The sequence below is a fragment of the Poecilia mexicana genome, unplaced genomic scaffold, assembly GCF_051168715.1.
Source record: "Poecilia mexicana isolate PSO_F unplaced genomic scaffold, ASM5116871v1 scaffold_11, whole genome shotgun sequence".
Lineage (NCBI taxonomy): Eukaryota > Metazoa > Chordata > Actinopteri > Cyprinodontiformes > Poeciliidae > Poecilia > Poecilia mexicana.
The window spans coordinates 17,829,333-17,852,862 of record NW_028263380.1 but is presented as its reverse complement, the minus strand read 5'-3'; the positions used below and the strand labels follow the sequence as shown (position 1 = coordinate 17,852,862).

Genomic DNA, 23,530 nt, shown 5'->3' with positions numbered 1-23,530 from the left:
TCCTTCACTGAACAATATTGACGAAAAGACTTTAAAAAAAATGTTTAAGATGTTAAATAGATCTTATTTAACATCTAGATTAGCATTAATCAACATTGCTCATATTGGGAGTGAAATTCAACATCTCTGCATTTAAAGCACATCAAAGTCATCTCCGACAGAACGAGCCTGATGCGCAAACATAGCGACACTTTCAAGATATAAGACCTACAACTCAAACTGTGAGCTGACATTCATGCTAAATTGTTGCCACTTCTTAATACAAAAATGTGCTGATTGTACAAACTGAACTCTGAGTTCCCTTAAATCTAGACCAGCAACTGTCAAGAGATGCTTTTAAACCGTAATAAACGAAACACTAACCAACACTTTGATGTGTAACGACAGCATTTAGCAAAATGTAAAGTTTCAATTGTTGATTTTTGTGTTTTTATGATGTAAAGCACTTTGAACTGCCTTGTTGCAGAAACACAAATGACTGAGTTGATTGATTGACGTAAATACATGCATTTCTTACATGTTTTCCTGGACTTAACTGGTCTTTAAATTAGGTTTTAATTTGATGCTCCACTGCAGAATTTGATAAAACTTTGTTTGCTGTGAGTGAACTGAACTGAACTGGTTTGATAATATATGTTACTTCTGATAATATGATTTTTGTAAAGTTAAAAATGAGGTCCAGATAAATAAGAATCGTGAAGTAAAAAAACAACAACTAAAAACGATTTATTTAGGTGTAAAACAAATATCAGAAATGAAAAATAATGTGGCTGTATTATTTTTTTCTAACTGGGGATGCAGAGTTAAGAGTTAACCACAATTTTATAACTCATGAATCTTATAATTCAAGAGGCTTACAGTAACTTAAAGGCGCTGCGGGAATCTCACCACTGCAGTGAACCCCTTTGAAAACCTCCTGGTTATTCCACCTAATACTGATTTCTGAACTGAGTTAAAACATTAGTATTGTTGCTTCTAAATGAATATGAGCTTGTTTTTTTTAAAAATTATTCTACCTTTGTACATTTTCTGCTAATAAATACAAAATTTTTGCTTGGAATTTCAGAGACGTTATCAGTAGTTCATAGAATAAAAGAACAAAGTTAATTTTACTTAAACATAAACCTATAAAGAGTAAAATCAGAGAAACTGATCATTTTGCACTGGTCTTTTCATTTGTATATCTGATTTTTGCTGTGCAATAATATATTTTGTCCATGTTTAACCTGCTAACTGACTTGCTAATGTTTGTATTTTTAGGCGATGGGTTTCTGAGTGGGGATAGGTAACCCTTACCCCCTCTGCTCTCGCTGTCCGCCGGCTTCACCTGGATCGGGCGGTTCATCTACGAAGAGAAGCAGAACAGAAACGGGTCAGCATGCAAACAGTTAAATGGAGAAAAACATTTGGAAACAAATGCCATTAACTGTTTTCAGCATGACATTTACTCAAAAACATAAATGACTTTTCTGTCATTTTCACAAAATACAATCCTTAAGTTATTCGTCATGCAAAATAATTACTATTGACGTATATAAAGATGCATGTTTTGTACACTTCTCCTGTATATTTTCTCTTCCCACTTCCCCTTGCAGACCACAGCTGACACAGATATGTGTCATATTACATTTGCAGTGTCATACAGCTCCCTCTTCCTCTCCCCGCCCCTCTCTTTCTCTCTCTCTCTCAGAATCTGCTCTAATCCTGCCGTGGACCCCACACAAAAAGAAAAAAAAAAAAACAGGAAAAGCACACACCCACGCGGGATTGGGGAAGTGATAAGATTAAGAACACTCGCCAGCTAATCTGGATTAAAGGAGCACACAGCAGCAGAACACAGAGAGTTTCTGAGCCCGACGGAGAGGCAGAGATGGATGGAAAGATAGCCGTTAAAACAAATAAGAGGAAACGAGGAGACCACCCAACACTGACATGAATTAGCTAACCTTTTCATAATTCATTAAGAGCCAAGCTGCTGAAATGCCATTTCTCCTTCACCTCTCTATTGTCCCATTTAACTAAAGCTCTGTGTGAAATTGTGCACACGTCAGTCCCTTTACAAGCTTGCCCTTCAAATGTATGGAGCATGAAAACGGTGAAAAGAGGTAGTGAATGAAACTAAGACAAAGAATGAACAAGAAAGGGCAGAAAGGGGAGAAGGGCGGGATTGGGAGGGATTGAAGGGAACAGAAAGGAGCATATGGAGCAAAGGAGGGCGGTGGGGGAGGTGCAAGCGAAGGAGGGACAAGTCGAGGTGAGAGCAACAGAGTGACACTCTGTTAACCGTGGCTTAATGAAGGTCTTAATTATGGGGCTGGTGACATTTCAGCCAGTCACTGATCCCATGCCACCGATTGATCTGCTGTGATCGGTCACCGGGAGATGATATCGATCTGTTCAGCAGTCGCGATCCCGCCAGTAGGACCCGCATGAACAAACATCTCTGAGCTCCTGCCCCGCTGACCCCAGCCGACCGAAACACCAGCAGAGCTCTCCTGCGTCTCCGTCATCAAGAACGTCCAATTGATCACACCAATTAATGGGATGATGGAGGGGGGTGAGAGGCGTCCTCAAATGAGTCAGGCGAATGGAGGTTCGCTCCTGTACTCTCTGATTTCTGGTTAAAATTATTAGCAAAGGGCTGTTTGGTGTATCACTTGGTAGAATGAGAGGGTTCTCCACTGTTTACCACTGGAAAAATGTCACTCGTTATTCAGCCTGCACACCTACAACACACATTTACTGCATTTGCTTCTACATTTGTTCATTTAAAAATTGGATTCATTGTTTTAAACCTATTCTTTTGGCTTACATGGTTTTTAGATGAAGAGAAGCTTTAGAAAAGCAGTTGAATTTCTGTGTTTTTATGTATTGATTATTTACTTATTCATTTATAATCAGTCATATTGAATCACTTACATCACTCTTAGGTGTATATATATATATATAAAAAAAAAAATTCCCTTCTCACCCTCCGCGGGTGGTCTCTCTCTCTTTCATCCTCTGAGCTCGGGTCCTCTACCAGAGGCCTGGGAGCTTGAGGGTTCCTCCAGTATCTTGGCTGTGCCTAGAACTGGACATTTCTGGACTGAGATGTCTGATGTTGTTCCTGGGATCTGTTTGAGCCACTGCTCCAGTTTGGGGGTGACTGCCCCGAGGGCCCCGATGACCACAGGCACCACTGTGGTCTTCACCTTCCAGGCCTTCTCCAGTTCCTCTCTGAGGCCCTGGTATTTCTCCAGTTTCTCATGCTCCTTTTTCCTGATGTTGTAGTCACTTGGTATTGCTACATCCACCACAACGGCTTTCCTCTGTTCTTTATCCACCACCACAATGTCCGGTTGGTTCGCCATTACCATCTTGTCTGTCTGGATCTGGAAGTCCCACAGGATCTTAGCTCGGTCATTCTCCACCACCTTTGGGGGTGTTCCCCACTTTGACCTCGGGGCTTCCAGTCCATATTCTGCACAGATGTTCCTGTATACTATGCCCGCCACTTGGTTATGTCGTTCCATGTACGCTTTCCCTGCCAGCATCTTGCACCCTGCTGTTATGTGCTGGACTGTCTCAGAGGCCTCCTTGCACAACCTACACCTTGGGTCTTGTCTGGTGTGGTAGATCTGAGCCTCTATTGCTCTGGTGTTTAGAGCAATATATATATATAAAATACATATATGTCTTATATATGTATTATTAATATTTAACATCTTGGATGGAGTAGCTTGTCAGCAATTCCCCCTTGGGGATCAATGAAGCACATTCTATTCTATTAGCATTTCTCTTATAGTTTGTCAGAACAACAAGTGCAGATTCAGTTTAAGCTGTGAAATTTTTTGCTCTTGTCCTAAAACGCAATTTTGTAATTTCCTGTTCAATGCCAACACAGTGCTTTTGTTAGCTTGGACTAAACAGAATCTGTCAGACTATAAAAAAATAGATTATATTTTTTTCCCATCTCTGTTAGATAAACAGATATCTGTAGATTTAGGGTGCAATAGAGAATCTGATTTTAGTTGTGTTATTCTTATTTCCATCCTAAACAGCTACTTTTCATTTTAATTGAGCAGCTAGCTGTGCTGCAATGCTAACACATTAGCATGTTTATAATCACAGGCTGTAGGAAAAAAAAGTCCTCATTTGTATTCATCTTTATTAAACACACAGTTTTCTATTTTTTATGATCTTTGGAAACATCAAGTGGGAGATTCTACGTCTGCTGTGTTATTCTCATTACAGAAACTTTTTGTTATACAGCTAGCTAACACGCTAGCATGTTTGTAAACTGGAATAATTAGATTGTGGGAAAAACAATAATCTTATTTTATCTATTATGTTAAAAATATTTTTTATGGAGGTTGAAAACTTGGATAAATATTTACCTTCAGTCTGTATTCTTAGGAAACTATAAACAGAGATTCAGTCTTTGCTCTGTTTCTTTTTTAAATTGCTACTTTTTTGTCATCCTGTAGCAGCTAGCTATGCAGCAGTACCAGCTTGTATATGACCTGAAACACACAGATTGTTAATTTAAAAATATGTGTAGTTATTTTTAAACCCATCCACTATTTATCTTTAACTTTAGTCCTTTTTTTTAGGATAACTGTGAATTCAGTTTCAGTTTTGCTAGTTTTATTACTGTCAAAAACTGTGCACTGGTCACATAATTAAGGGGTCATTTTGAATCTGTTCAACATATCTTTATCATTTATAATATTTGAGACAAATAGTTTCAGCTGTGTTGTTTTTATTTCTGTACTGAAGTGCTATTTCTGTAGAAACAAGCTGTGCGCCAACACTGATGCTAATTCTGCTGTTGCTTGCGTTAGCATCTGTGTTTCTGTTTCTAATAATGAATGTATTTACTGAATTCATTTGCTAAATCCTTCAGCCACCACAAGGGGGGACTGCACCCATGATTGCTCCCTAATTTTAATAATCTAATGTTTGAAAGAAACTGTCTTAATCTGGAACAAAGATTCTAACAAACACAACTTCACATCGATGCAGATTTTCTAACCTTATGACTTTCGTTTATATGACAACTTTGATTGATGCAATGGAAAATAAAACATCCCTCATCCAATATTTTACCGCAGGCTGCCAAACAGCAAAGGCAGCGGTGGCGCTGATAAGGAGAGGAGCAGCAGATGGCTCAGGAGATTGGAATTAGAATATACAAGAGGGAAAACAGGGAGAAGTGGAGGCCATAAAGGCTGCACCACTTCAGATCAGCACAGCAAATAGGGTTACCCTGAGCAACATGGGGAAGAGATGCATGGAAAGGAAAAAAAAAAAAAAAACACAAACGAGAAGGACAAAAGGTGCCTCGAGGTCAAGAGATGGTGGGATTAGATGTTTAAGGGGGAAGAAAAGGGAGGGGGAAAAATGAAAGACATACATTAAAAGAAAAATGAAGAGATGATGGAGGGAGCGCTGATGCCTGTTGAATGCTGGCGCTGCCTTGAGAGCAGATGCAGGAGCAGGGAGGAAAAAATATCTCTCTCTAAGCCTGAACCGCTAACACACACTTTACAGTAATTTGCTCTCTCCCTCCTCCTCCTCCTCCTGTTGCTCCCATCCCCTCCCCTCGGCTTGTTTACAAAAACAGTGCCATACTGAGCACACAGGCAACACAGAAGCAAAATAATAATAATAAAAAAAACCTGATCAAAAACTCCATTATACAAGTGTGTTTTCGCCACTTGATTTTTTTTTCTTCACACCGTCTCCAAACATTACATGCGATCATCCTCCAACCGAACAAACAGTTTCTGCTCAAATACACGCAGCTCGCCTCGCATGATGTATCTGGGGGATTTGACGTGGATTACGACATATTAAATTCATGGATTATCCAATCAAATCATAGCGATGATTACCAGCATGACCACCACACCCATGCAATCCACGGTGACAAACACAAAGGTGCGGCAATCTCTCTGTTTTCTCACATAAATGGGTTTCAGACAGAAGTGGAGTCGAGCAACAATGACATTTTTCTCACCCTGCTGATCATTACCTGTGTTTTTTTTTCTTTTTGCTTCTACAACACATTTCTGACGTCTGTTTCCTCTCCTGTTCCAACCCATTTTGTTTGTCTACCCTGAAAAGCGGCTGCTCTGAATGGTAAATAAATCAGCAGAGCGCATCACCCCTGCTCTTTCAAGAACATTTCAGCGGGGAAGCTGAGCTGGGTGGGGCGTGTAGAGAGAGAGAGAGAGAGAGAGAGAAAGAGAGAGAGAGAGAGAGAGAGAAAAAGAGAGAGAGAAGGGAAGGGGGGTTTACAAAGACAATTTTCCTGTCTTCACCTCCCCTCCCCTCCCCTCTCCATCACACAGCGCTGGTCATTGCATCGTGCCGGTCGCATAGCAACCTGGCATCCCTTGTCCCAGCCGTCTCCAGGCAACGAGACCTGCGACCGTAATCAACCTGCCACCTCCCCTCCCTCTGCCCTCCCCTCCACCCTCCACTGCTGCTGCTTTGCTTTTGCTCCCTTGATTCTTCTCCTCCATCCGCCTCCTCGTTGTGAATGTGCGTCTTAACGCTTAGATACACATGTGAATTCCCTCCGTGAAGGTGGAAATTGGGTGTATATTCACAAGCAAAAAAAAATAAACAAATAAAAAATTAGAGTTAAAAACAGAGAGATTATAAGCGGGAGAGAGCGGTGATGATGTATCCACACGTGGACGAACACGCAGATGTACGCACACATGGACAGACGGAAAGAAAGCAGAGACGAACCCTCTCTGCTGCCAGCCAGTCGCTAAATCAATCAAACGCAAAGAGATGGACAGCACAACGCCGCTACAGTTTGATGATATTTAATCAATGAGCGAGTATTCAGAGTAAAAGCTGCTTCCTCCAGTGTTGTCTCCAATCTTACAGGGTTCAATAGCTTGTCCAGCCTTACAAAGGAGCTGGCGCGCGGCCGTTTCACCAGACAGCCAACAAGAAATCCCTCAAAGTGAACATCAAAGCGTAAATGTAAAACAATTGTTGCGTCGATTCGGATTGTTAAATATTCATGTCAAGTGTTGTCTGACTCGACGCGGTGAAGCAGACTAGGAGGAGAACTCATTTAAAGACATTTTTATCTGTCTATGTTGTTGTTTTTATTTAAATTTAATATCATCCACTTATTGGCCATACAGAAAAAGGGAAGTGAACACTTTTAATATGAAAACAAACTGGTTTAGCTCATCACCTGACCCACAGTTAATTAAAACAGTTAATTTGTTGGCAAATATTTCCCCTGCAGAAACGTGAAATAATTGAAATACTAGATCTATAAGAAGGAACAACCAAAACTTAAGGGGCAGGAAGTAAACAGCCAGAAAACTAACCTGAATTGTTCTTGAGCATAAAGTTTATTGCGTAAGAGGTGTTTTCTTTTACCAACAGTATTTCAGGGTCTGAACCAAATAAAGGAGAGAACAGCAGATCATGTCTGAGTTTTCTTCCCTTCCTCCTACCGCGTGTGTAGCATTATCTTGAACCTCTTAGGGCCAAACAACATGTTGCGGGAAACAAACTGCATGATGGACTCACGGAGCGTTTAGAAAGTCGCCAGAGTAGCATTTCGACAGCTACATTACTTTGTTCTGCCGTAGCCTCAGAAGTAAAACATGGTTCGATTATGTGAAGAAAAGTGAGACTTGCTCAACCACTGCACGGCGCCCCAAAATAAAGTATTCTGGTGGACACTGGTATTAGGAAGGGGCGTAACAATATTGAGCAAAAATTGCAACTGCTTTTTATCATAGAAAGTCATTATGTCCTGGGAATTACAGATAGACTGACCTCACCAAAAAGCGCTTTTGTATTCCTATGTAGGGTGCCAGTTTAATAAGTCTCCAAATAATTCTGCTGACTTCACTGGATAAACTACTTTAGAAATCTTCAATTATGAACTCAGATTTGAGCTGGTAACTTTGGTGTCACTACTTTTGTCTTGGATAGCCACTATGTTTTGCATTGATGCAAGATCCACAGCTTACATGTTTTATAGCTTCCGGCTTTTTGCTTTGTTTTTATTTCTTTCACAAATTTATTTTTTTATATATATATTTCTCAATTGTGGACATGAAATCAAATATGACAGTTTTGAACGAAATTGATTTTATTGATTAATAAAATGTTTGGTTTTTGAAGATTTAATCTTTGGAAAATCTGAATTTTTTTTCACCAATGGACTTCTCGGGTTTAGAATGATGTTATCGCGCCCAGAGCCGCCATCTTGATTGACAAGTGAGTTTTAAATCTTCTCTTTATTTGGGCTGTGAATTCAGGTTAACTCTATGACAAAATATCATGGCCAGCCTAAGTTTGTTTTATGACAATAAAGTCAAAATAGTACAAGAATACAGTCATAATATTACCAGAATAAAGCTGTAATATTTGGAGAATGAAGTAGTAATTTTTAGACACACACACACACACACACTCACGTTTGTTTTGCTATCTTTGTGGGGACTTTCCATTGACTTCCATTCATTTCTACTAATTTCTACAGCCTAAACCTTACCTTTACCCTTTTCCTAACCTTAACCATCACATACCTAACCCTAACCCTAACCAAAACTCAATTCATACCTTAGCCCTAACTCTGACCCCTGACCCAAAAACAGGGTTTCCCCTCGTGGGGACCAGGCTCAGGTCCCCACGAGGAGCGACTGGTCCCCACAACGTAGTATATGTCAGGAAAATCGTCCCCACAAGGTATTACAAACAAACGCACACACACACACACACACACACACACACACACACCCACACATACACACACACACAAAAAAACTAATTATTCAAGCTTTTTTTTTTTCATTTAATCAACTTATTTTGTTAAAATTTTAAGACGTTCGTTTGGCAAAATTGCATCTATATTCTGCTAATATTATGACATTTTCATAATTAACAAAAATTATTGCAGTTTTACCCTAATACATATTTGTACTCACAGAAGGGTTGATTTAAATAAAAGCCGTTCTTTGAAATTTTTTCTGTCAGTTTTAAATGTTTTTTTTAAACCTTTTGAAACCTAATCATGAAACATTAATCAATAATCTGATGCGCAGAATGTAATGTTATTGACTGTGTGTTTGTATTTTTATGATGAAATGCCTTGTTGCTGAAAGGTGCTATACAAATAAAATTTGATTGATAGAAAAAACTGAAAGAAAATCGATTAAAATCAAAAATCACATCTGATATGAAAAGAATCTGAGATATTATTTTAAAGCTATGTCTTCTCAACACTAATATCTTTCCATGTTTATCGCCTGATGAGACTTTTGAGACAACGGCTCGCACGTCGAGACGCTCTCCGGCCCCCTAAAAACACCATGCATCTCTCAGTGACAGATGTCTGTATTTAAGCTGATAAACACACTGCCTCAGCAGCACCCCACCTCCACTTTCATTATTTCAAACTTTTCATTCATTTCTTCCTCTCCTCCCCTTTCTGCCTCATTATTGCACCCCCACACCCATTTTCTCCCTAATTCACACCCTTTATCACCTCCGTAAATCTAATCTGCAGTCATCATTACAGTTGGCCCAGAGTGACGTACAAAGGACAATCCCCCCTCTTTCTCTCTTTTTTTTTCTTGCTGTTGCTGTCAGCCTGCACCGCCTGTCCTACGTCGTGCCCGTTTATACGCATGCATATGTAAATGAATCGATGCATGAATGCACACTTAACTTCGCGCAAATTCATCAAGTGAAGACACTCGCTCCAAGGCGCTCTAATTGCCATCATCCTAATCATCCGTATCTCACTGAGGATAGGACATAAGCTACACACGAAGGCGCTACTTTTTTCTCCTATTATTGTCAAGACAAGTGAAGTGACATATTGCAGGTCAAATAGTCACGTCATAAAAGCATGTTTTAGCACTCAGGAAACATCAGTTTTCGCTTGCAGCACATAAAATGACCATTTTATCTCCTTGCATCATAAATGGCAGACTGAAATGGAGCAATGCTAACAGGTACATGAGGGAAGATAAGTTAGTGTCACCCTGCAACTGATGTTCATCTACAGTAGGCTGTTTGCAGAGACATTAAGGGAACAAATTATGGTGCTCAGCATTACAACTTCCTATCTCATATCCTGCGTAAAAAGCTCGGGCTATATTTAGTTTATGCATTTTTTTTTCTTCTTGTCTGACTATCGATAAAACCCCTCTGTCTGCACCGCCTGAGTCCCAACGTCTGAGTAAATGTCAGGATTAGTCAGATGTTCCACTCAGAGAGAGCTCTTCCCTCTCATATGGGCAGCTTAAATGCAGAAGCACAGGAGCACAGGCTTCATCTGTGAATTAAGAAACCTAAGAGGACATAATAATAATAATAATAATAATAATAATAATAATAATAATAATAATAAAAATAATAATAATAAAAATAATAATAATAATATAAACTTTGGTTCATCCAGCCATCTTGTTGGGTGCTCTCCACGGAAACACTGCTGCACGAAAACAAACACACAGCTATACACAAAAGCACACACCCTTCATTAAACTGTGTTAGCGTGAACACCTGCCCTCCCTTCCCCCGCTGAGCAAGCAAACACACACAGACAGAGTTCATCCCCCCCCCCCACCATTTGTCACTATCAAATTCAGATGGCATTTTGAAAACAAAGACTTAGGCGCAGATATATATTTTCCAAAGCTAACAACAAGAAATGTCTTTGCAGCCCAGTGAGACAAACAGTTTGCCTGACTGCTGAATTGGGAAATAATAATCTTCTAGTCAACTTAACTGTGTTCAAGTTACCAGAACAAAAAACTAGTGGGATTTGATAATCATTGCGCTAAATAGCCATGCTAACTGCTATTAGCAACAAACGCTAGCCAAACATGTGTTTTTTTTTTTTATCTACTGGATTCATCCAACTGTCCGCTGTAACTAAAGCTAACTGATAGCCAGTGTCAGCATTGGCACCTTGACACTTTTATTTTTGATAAACACATTTTTTGTAGTAAGACTAAATAAGTTTTAAACAAGTTCAGTCCATATATAATTTAGGCAATTTGGCAAGTGATTGTGTCAGATATTATACTTCCTTGAAGAGGTTAGCATAGGTTTACAGACTGTACAAAACATGTTGGTTACATATTTTTCAGAAAATCACTCTTAGATAGTGAGATTTTACTCTGCTCAGCTCTGCCTATTCCCATCTCCTGTCAGAATGAACTGTTTAATATTTACACACGCATGTGAAAATGGCTGCAAACAGATGCACAGTTATACAACGGTTAATCTTTGAAAAGCAGACATGGAACCTCCTGCACAACCAACAAGAATGCAGCAGGTAGTTGGATGGTAAGTCACAACAAAGCACTTGTCTTTTCCTGCATCCATTCAGCATACAGCAGTAAAACCAGCTGACCAGACGAGCTGGAGCTCAAATTGGGTTGCTAGGTAACCGACTGGGCTTCGCTGTGGTTGCTGGGTGAGTTGCAGAGCCTCCTGACTTGTAATGTTTTGAAACAACTCATTTTAACATTCATTTATTGCTAATAACCATCCGGTTGGATTTTTTTTAAGCACTTGGACTGTTTTTAGAAGAAGTACAGACCAAAGAGGAAGAACAAAAATGTGCAAATGTGAATTTGCATAATACATCCCCTTTAAGGAGTTCAGATGACGCATGACTCATGAGGTACAATGATGGGATAAAATTTCTGCTCCAGGGGTGAACTGGAGAAAAAGGAGAGCAGGTTTGGTTGTATGCCAGCAATTGTTCGTCAGATTAGTGGAGTCAAGAGAGGTTTTTACCGTAAGCCAGTACAGAGAAATGTTAATTGCAGACAAAATTTCATACATGATAGTATTTTTTTCCAGCAATTAAGTGGTACAATAACTCTTTTTAATAAAATCTTTTTCCTTGACTTCACAGAATGAAGTAACTCACTATAAGAGAAGGTTGTACAGTATTATTCACACTGCTTATTCAATGAAGTAAAAGTTTCTTACTGCAGGTGTCACCACTTTTTAGGACTTAGGAAGCCAAAATAAGCTGCAGTATGGGTTCTATTTAAACTTGAAGCTTTGATCTCTTCATGCTAATCTAACTCTGTTTGCAAAATGGGAACAAATGCACACTTTTGCCCCCACTGGCACAATCCTTTTTTATCCATGGACCCTAATTCTTATTCTTAACCCTGTGCTGATCAGTAATAAACCATTCCAACCCTTTCGAGTTAAAAACAAACTGGTTCTGCAGGAACACAAGTGGGAACACAGGCTACCAAGTGGAGGTTACAAATACATAAAAAAATAAATAAATAAAAAGTAAATATTTTCTCATTTAGCATATTTTCAATGCCCCAACAACCATTGTACATTTTACATAAATTATGTTTGGTATGACTGTCAATACAAAAAAAAACACACCAAAGAAACCACATATTTCTCAATCTAAAAGTACTTCAATTAACTGTTAGTCAAAGTATGGGAAGGATAGTAATGGTACAAAACAGAAGCTAAGGGAAAAACGGCAACAAACTCAGTTGTACTAAGTGTCGTGATCCGTAGTTTTCTGTGTTTATTTTTGAGTTTTTTCTGTGTTTATTGTGATCCTGTTCCCTGTGGGTCTCTGTCTCTGCGTCTTCCCCGTTGATTGATCCCAGCTGTGTCTCGTTCCTGTGATTACCCTCCCTGTGTATTTAGTCCCACCTGTTGTCTGTGTCCCTCGTCGGGTCCTTGTCTAAGTTTGTCGTTTGCACGTCCGTCTGACGTCGGTTATTGTTTGACGCTCCAGTATAACTGCGAAGTCCTAGATAGCGTTAGCTCTCGGTATTTAGCTGTGTGCTAATCTCTCTGCCATGCTGCCTGTGTTGGACTGTTTTTGAGCCTTCATCATTAAACCCATCATCATCTTCACCATAACCTGGGTTGCTGCGTCTCCCCTCTCCTCTGTCAACCCCATCTTATGACACTAAGGTTGTGCTAAACACAAAGTAATATCCATATCTTCTAATCATCAACGCACAAGAAAAAAACAAAAACAGACCAAAAAAGTGCCAGTAGAAGCTGCTAAGCTTTTTATACATTCACTTTTTGTATCATTTAGAATGATCAAAATCAAAACAGCAGCATCTTTCCAGTATATTTTTCCAAAAAAAAGAAACTAATGAATCTTTAGATAAACTGATCAAATAGAATAAACAATGATAATTTGATTTATTTGTAGAATGAGTAACATGAATCCCTCTAACTGATGTACATCGGTTCTTAATATTTGTCATGGCCCTCTATTTTATTATATTTTTTTTAAACAAAGGTAATGGGCAGAATATCCTCCATGGTAGAGATTGAAGTTAGTTTCTGCAAACACAATTATGTTGTTTCACCAAGGCCCAGGTTGTTTTAGATACTTTTTCCCTTTTAATAAAAAAAAATTGGCATTTGAAAATGCGCTTTTGTATTCGCAAAGGCAACATTTGTCTGATATTAAAATTTGTTTGATAGTCTGCAACATTTACTTGTGACAAAAAAGTAAAAACAGAAGAAAAGTCAAAGGTGGTAAGGTCAGGTTAGAAGTTCATTTTCTAAATCTTTATGCTAAGCTAAGTTAGCCTGTGTTTCACTGCAGGTTCACAATTTCGAAACAAACCCAGTTAACAAGCTTTTGTCCTAAAATCACACTTTTTCTTTGTTACGACAAAAATTTGATCTATTTCTCATAAAACCCGAAATATGTTCTGTTTATAATCCCCTATAAAACTATTAAAATTTGTCTTTGTTGACTTTGTAAAATGTTCTTACAAAGGTTAATGGATTATAAAAATCGCTCTGATTCATTTCCAGTCAATGTTAATCATGCAAAAACATCTCAGGTCTTCTATCCGGCGGTGAGCCACTGTGTTTGGTAAAACACCTTGACTTCATGTGGCACACTGAGGACGTTACTGTCTCCACACAAATGGGCAAAGACAGGAACGAAGAAGCAACAAGAGGCGGGGAGAGATGCCCGGGTCGGACAGAATGAGTACAGCTAAAGAGGAAAATCTCTCTTCCAAATCTCCACACGCCGAGAGAAATTTGGTTTATTGCCTGTGCCTGTTTTTTTTTTTTTTTTTTTTTGTTTTTAACAGCTCCACCACTCTCATTTCCTTACCCTGCCTTCAGCTGCTTTTCCTCTTCTCACTTAGAGCCATACTCTCTCACCTGAAATTAAACACAAGGCCAGGTGCCACTCTGATACATCCATCTGCCGCCTGGCGTCTATCTCTTCCTTTCTTTTTCCACGTCTTTCTTCTTTTCCATTGTTAGAGGAGACAAAGGAGCCGTAAGAGTGACTCTTTCTACCCAGAAAGAGAGAGGAAAAAGGCAGCACTGAAAGTTAATGACATCTTTCAGCTTTCTCTCCTTTCAGGTGTGCTTTCATTTAGGATTTCCTTCTCTCACTCCTATAATTGCTATCATGTTATTCCTTTTGTATCACCCCGGCCATGAGATGCCAAAGTTAATTATTCTCTGGCAGCGCAGGTGCAATTACATGACAATTACACCACAGCTGGTGGCAGGGGTGGAAGCAGATCTTGTCCTTGTGGGCGTGTTTAGAGCTAATAAGATGGTTTTCTGTCTCTTTTTTTTTTTTTTCTCTCCTCCCCATTTTTGGCAAGTCAGAGCGCGAAAGGGGGGCAGGGACAGATTGGCAGAACACATGAGGGTTTAGCTTGTTCCACATGGCTTAGAGGTAAGAGGTTGTGAGGAGGAGAGCTGCTGGAGTAGGAGCGGACTGGGGGGGAAGAGGGCTTTATCACGGGTGCTAGGCCCTGCTGATCCTGTATGAGAGGTCAGGAAGGGTTACCCTACTGTCACGCTAACAATGGGATTTCTTTTATCGCTGCCCTTAATAGCTTCCACTCTTTAAAACTGTCTCTACGTCCCCCGGCTGCTTTATGCCTGCAATTACAACAAACGCCCAGTCCTGAAACCTGACTGGAAATGAAAAATAAATAAATTCACCAATAACGCTTTTAGGTTCAAATATCATTCCTTGTCCTTCTGCGGAAAAGACACAAAAATAAAAAATCCTTTAAAGCAGGGATGTCCAAAGCGTGGCCCTCTGGATGATTTTATTTGGCCGCCGATCATAATTCTGCAAATCTAGCCGAATGAAAATGTTCAAATGTTAGAGGAAGGGCTGGACAGTAAATCAATAATATATATCGCAATAGACACGTGATCAAAATCAACAGATAATACATCTGATAGAATATTAAATATTCAATATATGGAATATTCATTAAACTCCAATCCAGAACCGCACAGCATTGTGGGAGATGTAGGCAGAGGAAAGGCTTTGGCTGCTCAACCTAAGCTAAGCAAAGCTTCAACTAACCCACTCACTCTGGTTACCTAGCAACTAACTTGGTTTTTGGTTACCTAGCAACAACTTGTTGAGTCACTGGCGCAGCAGCAGTTTAAAAATAAAATCAACAGCATGGAGTGAAAACTGTGACTAAAAGAGGAAAGGTCACGCCATAGGTTTGGTAGTATTTCAGTTAAAATAATTACAGGTATCGACGGAAATTAAATGCTTATATCGTGATACGTTTTTCAGCCATATTGTTGCTAGTGGCTCAGCAAAAATTATTTCTCATTTATTGACCAAGTTGATCTTATTTTTGTTGTAAACAGAATCACAAACATCCAACATCTTTGACTAAAAGAGACTCCCCCAGATTAACACAGAGAGAGCAGCTTCCTGTTCTTGTTGCTCAACTTGGACTAAAAAACAAAAATAATCCATCCAAAAAATTGTACTTGCTTGTCTTGTAATAATTTGTGTTTTTCATCTACAATCATTTATGGCTGAGTTTTTCCCAAAAATTTGACAATTTTGTTAATTCCAGTATATTATGAGTTAATAATAAAAAAAAAAAGTGCTTTCAGCTTCATAATTTTGGCCCTTATGGCAAAGCGTTTGCTTTAGAGGTTATGTAAAAACAAAATTCATGACGTTCATTTATAAAACAATATATAAACAGTAAGTAAAGCAAAGATCCCGCCCATACACAATGAGATTGTAGCTATATTTTAGGAAAATGGATAATCCTTCTTTTTTCAGAACCTGTATTAGGGAATCTGTAATCAGTGTGGAATAATCCAGTCCAGATTTGACTGGTCTTTACTGCAGCAGTTTTTGATATACACAAAAAAGGCTCTCGGCCCAGGGCAACACAGCCAAGGGGGAGGCAGTGGCAGCACTTGAGAAAAGAAAAAAAAACATATTATCCTCCTGTGATCAAGATGGGTTGCTTATTTTAAGGTTTTGTGAATTATTTTGGATATGCAGCGTTAAATTAAAGGGCCTCTTTCCTCATATAATCAGGACTGAATTTTGAAAAGAACATCCTTAAATGCACAGTTTGTTTTTTTTAAGCCTAACATTGTGTGAAAAGCTTCATCTATATACTATACAATATACCTGGATTGAACTATGTTGATTAAAGATTCTTTAAAAAACTTGTTTTTATTCATCTATTTCTTTTTTTTTTTTTCAAACGTCTGGATAAAAAAATTGGTTTAAAAACTAGGCTGCAGGAGAGCAACATTTATCCAAGAGGCACCACTTAGTTTGTAATCTTCATCAAATACTATGCTGTCAAGTATTAAAAATGTTTCCTTTTTTTTTTAGTTTTTACAAGTTTAATAACGGTTAGGTGTCTTTTTCCATCAACCTAAATAAACAGAGTTCTGGGTCTGATTGCTTTGTAGTGTCAGGGGTGGAATTGCCAAACAACAGGAGGTAAAAATGACATTCCCTCTGATGCATCATGGTTTTGTTAAGGCAACAGATTAAAAAGGCAAAAACACTTATAGAAAGACAGAGGAGACAAAACAAATGAAGAAGGAGAAATAGGAAAACAACAACAACAGCTACAAATAAAACAAAATAACATAGGAAATGTTCTGATAATTAAAAACAGAAACAAACAAACAGAGAAGAGATACACACATGTGCAGATTGATTAAATACTTAAGAGACCACTTAAAATGATCAATTTCTCTGATTTTACTTTTTAAAGGTATATGTTTGAGTAAAATGAACATTGTTCTTTTACTATAAACCACTGACAACATGTTTATGAAATTCTGAACAAAAATGTAGTATTAATTTGCAAAAAAAAGTGAAATGGTCAAAATAACAAAAAATATTTTTAATATTTTATTTTGTCCTACCCCACAGGGAATGCTGCCCTGGATGGTGAACCACATCACCCATAACAACAACCGACACTACATCACTAGTAAAGGGTATTTAATCTGCTTTTTCAACTATTTTGAACTCTATTTTCTTAAATTAAAGAAGAAACATACACCTCTTTCCTACTGCATCATGTATCACAGCGCTTTATATAATTTAAAATAACTAGGCATGATGTAGTGCATCTGGATTTTTGCCCTTCAGAACTTTCTGCCCCTCCTTTTGTTCTGTATGGTGGGTAAAAGCCTGTACATTTTCTAAAGTCAAGGTGTGTTTGTCAGGTAACAGAGGAAAACAAGATCCACATCTTTTGCTTTGCATGCATCTGCCTCCACCTAACCAGTTTTTTTTTATTTTTTATCATCAGTCACTTACTTTTAGCAGGATTTAATCAATGCTGTTTCCCTCTTTTCTGATGGCCTTTGCACTGATGTGAAAGGTTGTGAGGGCAATAAAACCAGCGTGCTTTGATAGAGTTGGATTACGGATATTACCAGTCTGTGATTACAGACACTTAAGTAATTTTATCGGGCTATAAAACAAAAACCGATATTGGTCATGGAGCGAGGAAGTTTTGCTGTAAACATGGCCGTACTGCTGTTTTAACGACGCTCCCTGAAGTAACCCCATAAAACAGCAGGTGTATATACCGAGAAAACAATAGTGCTACTCAGCAAGAACGGCGGCAGAATTAAAGTGGTGCAGAAAATACACTCCTTAAACACAATCGTTACCATAGATACGAAAATTGACTCTCTCAGTGTGTTGCGTGGACATATCAGCGAGTCGGCCATGTTGGAAGGGGAAACAACGACCAAGGCAGCCTTTTAATTCAACAGGGGAGCTCCGATTTTAACAGGATTAGACAAAGTTTATGGTTTTACACCGCAGAGGCACCGATCAAGCCTATAATGGTCGACACCAGTATCAGATTTCCTTTGGAAGGACTTTAAAAGAAACAAAACTGACTTGTTTAAAATTGGCACTGATTCAAACAATCAAATGTTACAAAGATGAGCTACAAAAGCTGAAAATGTGCCACGGATATACAAAAAACATCACCAACCTTTCCTCTGGATTTTTACAAAAATCCAAACAAAGAGCAGGAAGGAACATCATGTTTCCTGACTCCTCAACAGGCAAAAAAGTGGACGTTTTCAACCTTACATTTAATAAACAGTAGATAAAAGTTACCTGCTGATTTTGATCTAATTTGTAATTTGAAAAGCAAATTTTTAATGAAGGGATTTATTGAGTATAGAAATATTAGTGCTTAACAACAAACCAAAGCAATTTTAAAAATGTACTTGTGTTATTTAAATCATTCAAAAATATTCCAAATCAAGATGGAGCCATGCAATTTACCACATTATAGAGCATTAATTTGTTTTTTTCACATTGAATTACATATTTATTTTTACAGATTTCCTTTTACTCTTTCAAATTCAGAAATTTACATACAGTTCTCTAGTATTTGCGAGCATTCCCTTTGGATTATATGATCTGCGTCAAACTATTTGGGTTTCCATAGTTACCTGTTTGAATTTTGTCCCATTCTTTATGACTGAGATCAGGGATTTGTGATGGTCACAAAAAAAGCTGACATTGTTTTGTCCTTGAGTCACTTTGTAGCTAACTTGGTGATTTGGTTAGTTTCACTGTCCATTTGGAAGACCCATTCGTTCCCCGAGCGTTAGCTTCCTGGCTGAGATCTTGACATTTTGCTTCAATATTTCCACAAAGAGTTCTTCCCTCATGATGCTATCTGTTTCCGGCAGAAAAGCACCCACACAACATGATGCTGCCACCGTCGTACTTCACAGTTACAATGTTTTTCTCAGGCTCAATGGTGTTTGGCCATAATGGTCATTAATGTTCGATTGTAGTTTCATCAAACAACAGCACATGTCTCAAAACGTTAAGGTCTTTTCCCCTATGTGCATTAGCAAACTGTAATCTGCCTTGTTATGCTGCTTCTGGAGTAATAGCTACTTCCTCTCTGAGTGGTTTTTCAATCCATGCTGTTGCAGGACTTGTTTCATTCTGGATAATGACACTCGCTGACCAGTTTGGACACCAAAACACATTCATCTCTGGGACACAGAACCTCTCTTTTTCATGAACAGTATGAAAGCTGAGATACTTAAGCAGTGTGTTTAAGGGACTGCCTTAAATACATCCACAGGTGTGCCTCCAATTAAGTCAAATGTTGTTAATTGACATATCAGAAGCTTACAAAGCCATGGTTTTATCATCTGGGAGTTTGTAACCTGTTTAGAGGCATAATAACGACATAATTTTCTCTTATTGCTAGTTTGGTAGACTCGGTTTGATTATAGGACCAAAATTGCAGCATGTGTCACATTTTCAGCTGGTGTGGTTCACTTTCACGCTGCACTGTGTCAAAAGAACCAAAGTAATTGAAAAAACAGTTCCCTCTCTCGCCTGTGGTGGCGCTGCACCAAGAACTACTAAAGGAAACGACACGAAAACCTCTGAAGAAGAGCTTCCCTTTTCACAAAATGTAAACAAAAATGGAGTAACGTCAGATTTTAGGGGTTGTCGGACTTATCTTTTGTTTTTGGTTAAAAAAAAACCCAAAAAAACAAGCCATTTCTCCCGCTGGTGCCAGATTAGCGTGTTTGTTTTGGATATTTATTCTGCTTTTGGAACATGCATTTAAACCGCTCTACAGTTCCTTTCAGCCGAACCGAGACCCAGCTTTGTAGACGGACAAGAGTTCGCTTTTTGGTCCCCATTAGAGTACAATTACTCTTTCACACCTCCCCAAACGAACCAGACTTTCTAAAAACAAACAAACTAGAGTTTGATCAAATCCGGCTAAACGGAGATCGTGTGAATGCAGCTTAGCAAACAGAAATAATTTTTGTAATCCTAATTGACCTAAGACAATAAATTCTTAGTCTGATTTCATGTCAATGACATAAGTGTATGCAACTAATTAATATCTACCATCATATGAGAAATAATGGCAGCATTTATTCTACAACGTGTTTAAGATATTTTTATATTTTTATTTTAACATGAATTATGTGATACTAAAAGTAATCTCTAGATGCAACCCTAAATTACACATCCTCTTCTCTCTTCCCTCAAAAGTTACAGTCTTCTTTTCAGCTGACATTCCAGAGTGGGAAAAAAAAGACATGAATGATGTAGATTTGAACAAAAATAACCAAAAGGAAACGGGGGTGATGCCTTGTTAGTAAAAAAGGAAGCACAGCACAGCAGCAAACTCTGGGAGCGCACACTCTTTCTTAGTAATTCCTTGCCTTGTCGCTTTGTCTCTCATATAGGCGGTTATTATAGAGACGCGGCTGTCATGTCATATTTAGCTCTGGAAATGTCATTTGGCAGCACACCTGCTGCCTGGCTATGCTAATAAAGCTAGGTTTAACTTTGATTAGAATCCAGAGAGAAGAAGTGGGGGCAGAAGAGAAGAGGAACGTCAACGAGATTAAGAGCTGGAAGAGTCACTCCAGCGGTGAGCCTCATGCAGACATCTCTCTCGACCCGTGACATGTCAGTGCGATGACTCATGCCTTAGCTGGATGGATATGTCTGGATGCATCACATATGAAACATAAGAGGAAGAGCAGCCCCTGACCTTTCCTGGAACATATCGGCTAAAGGGTGAAGTCAAGCCCACATGTCAAACTTGGTTTAAATTCCTTGTGTCCACACGCGTCTGTGTTTGTGTGTTCCGATAGCCCGACCCGACAGTTACCCCGGCTGAAAAAGACAATGACACACTTACCCCTGGTAGGGTCTTCTGCTCGTGCAATGCATTCTGGGCTTTGAGGGCTGATTCTCGTGCACAGTACGTGAGGAAGGCACATCCTGGAGAGAGAGAGAGGCAGGAGGTGGAGAATCACATGTATGCTGTGATTGAATTCAAATCAGTTCAGTCTGCGTGCAAAGCTGAAACAAAAATCGTCTCAAGGCACTTCACTTCAAGGCGAGCGATCACGATATTTTGTGGTGCAATTGTGATAACGATAAAAGTGACGAAAATAACTGTACGGCGGTGAGGGCATGCCACGGCATGCGTAGCTCCACAAATACAAAAGGGGCTCTTGAAAAACATTCCCACTTGTAATATGCTTCTTTAGGACACCAGTCAAATAAATAAGTTTGATTTATATATATATATATAACTGCACTTAATCATATTTTCAAATTGATTGATATCTATTGATGAGAAAAGAAAATGGTAGAAGAAGCCACAAAGTTGAAGATATCAATAGCAATGTCCAAGAAAGAGACATAACATTGTAGAACTGACCCGGAAGAACTTTCTAGAGAAAAGAAAACGATAACTCTGTGGCTTTGTCCTGGAAAGCTAAACGCAAAAGTGATGTGGCTCGTCTCCTTTCTATGGGAAAGACACTTAAAGTTAAAAAGAGCAGCAGCTCCTTCGGTTGCTTTGTCCAGGAAGGAAAACATTTGATCAGGGTTACTTTCTATGAGAAAGAAAAAGAAGACTTTATCGTGCCAATAGCTCTGCCAGTCGATTCATCCAGGAAAGAACGGCACACAGCCGACAACACAAAATCTTACCAAGTATTTTTTGGTCCCATTTCTAAATATCCTAGTGTACTTGAAACAAAATGAACTTTCAAATAATTTTTGAGCAAGATGTATGGGTTTGTTTGAAGTAAGTAATTCCTTAAAAGAACATTAATACTGGTAGATTATTTCACTTGTAAGACTTTCTTCCCATTGTTGTAGGTTTTAAGTTACTTTTGTCTTATTTTAAGTGCACAATGATATTTGCATTAGAAACTAGACTAAAAATAATAGTGAGATTTTGTGTTTTTGCAGTGCGCCTAAGCAGAGAAGCCCTGATCCATGAATACTTTCTATTGACAAAAATAAAAACAACTTTAAAGACTTAATGGAAGCCGTAGCTTCTTCAATGTCTTTGTCCATAAAAGACACAGCTAAAGACTAAACTAAAGGCTACTTTTAGTTTAAACTGTAAGAATAGGATAGTGACAGCAACAGCTCATTCAAATGCTCCGTCCAACAAAGAAACATCAAAACACAAAGAGTGCTTTCCATGGGGAAATAAAACAAAGAAAGTTCATACAATGAAATATTTAGCTTTTTTTTCATGCCCAGTATGTTGTTCTGTAAATGAATGTTGACTGAAAACATAAAGACAAACCGCTCTTAGTTTTTAAAGCCGTGTGAGATGCCTGATCATAAAGTCTGGAGACACAAGTGTGAGCTTTTAATATCACTCCGCTCCAGCACAATGTATGCAGTCCCACATAATAGAGAAAGGCTTTCATTAACCTTTAAAGCTCCCTCACATCATGAATATGTAAATATATGCAGAATAGGTGTTATAGGTGTTGGAAGGCTGATACCACCTGGCCCATACGTCTCCCAAACGACTGATGCTTTTTGTGTTGTTGGGGTTTTGTTGGTTTTTTTTTTTCTTTTTTAATTGAAGAGCCTTTTTGTTTTCCCTCCATCTGATTTGCATTAGAAATGACAGTAAGGATCATTGTTCATCTTAGATCGCTTCCCTGGCCCCTGTCCATCTGTCAAATGAGATTTGTTGATTTTTCTTGCAAAATATGAACAGCCAGCTCGCCATGTGATTGTCTTGAGTGTTCAACTTTTGCAAAAGATTTTGTATTAATTCAGCTGGTCCAGGATGTTGTCGTTGAGCAGCAGTTAATAAGGAGAAATCTTTGTGTTTAGAGGTAAAATGTAACATCTTAAGCTAAAAGTGAACTCCGTGATTAAACCCTGAGGTAAAAAAAAAAAACTCCTAATCTAATAGTCCCTTTACTGGCTTTAACATTTTTATTCAGCCGTGTCATTTTCAGCATTAAATCTGGACATGACAAACGGTCAAAGCCTTTATGTGCCTTTGATGCTAGACTTAGTGTTATGCTTCTTGTTCTCAGTCACAAAGCCAAATTAATATTCCTTTTGATGAGCATCGTCATAAAAAGCACTCCTGCACTTTTTCAAACATGGTCTTGCCTTCATTTATTGATCAATTCTGCACAATACCTTTTCTCTGACCTCAAAGAGATGAGTCATCTTTAAAGAAACATGTCCCCCCCAGAATAAGACTTCCCAACAGAGTCTGCAATCAATTTAGGGGTTAATGCCAGAGATCCTCGTTAGATCGATGGCACACTGTGTCTTTGGTGAGACGGTCGTTTAACGTAAATCATATTTCGCAGAATCCATTTGCAAATGAAAATTACAGCTGCAGACAATTTTTGCGACCTTACACTTTGTTCTGACGGA

At 38.6% G+C, this 23,530-nt stretch overlaps 1 protein-coding gene across 1 annotated transcript in view; it reads right to left on the bottom strand.

Annotated features, from left to right (window-relative positions):
• Positions 1-23,530, bottom strand: part of celf3a (cugbp, Elav-like family member 3a) — a 46,406-nt gene that overhangs the window by 16,103 nt on the left and 6,773 nt on the right. The window contains exons 3-4 of the mRNA XM_088010342.1: positions 21,012-21,094; positions 1,297-1,345 (exon numbers count right to left, since the gene is read on the bottom strand). Of these exons, the coding sequence (XP_087866468.1) occupies positions 1,297-1,345; positions 21,012-21,094 (132 nt within the window). The remainder of the gene's footprint in view (positions 1-1,296; positions 1,346-21,011; positions 21,095-23,530) is intronic.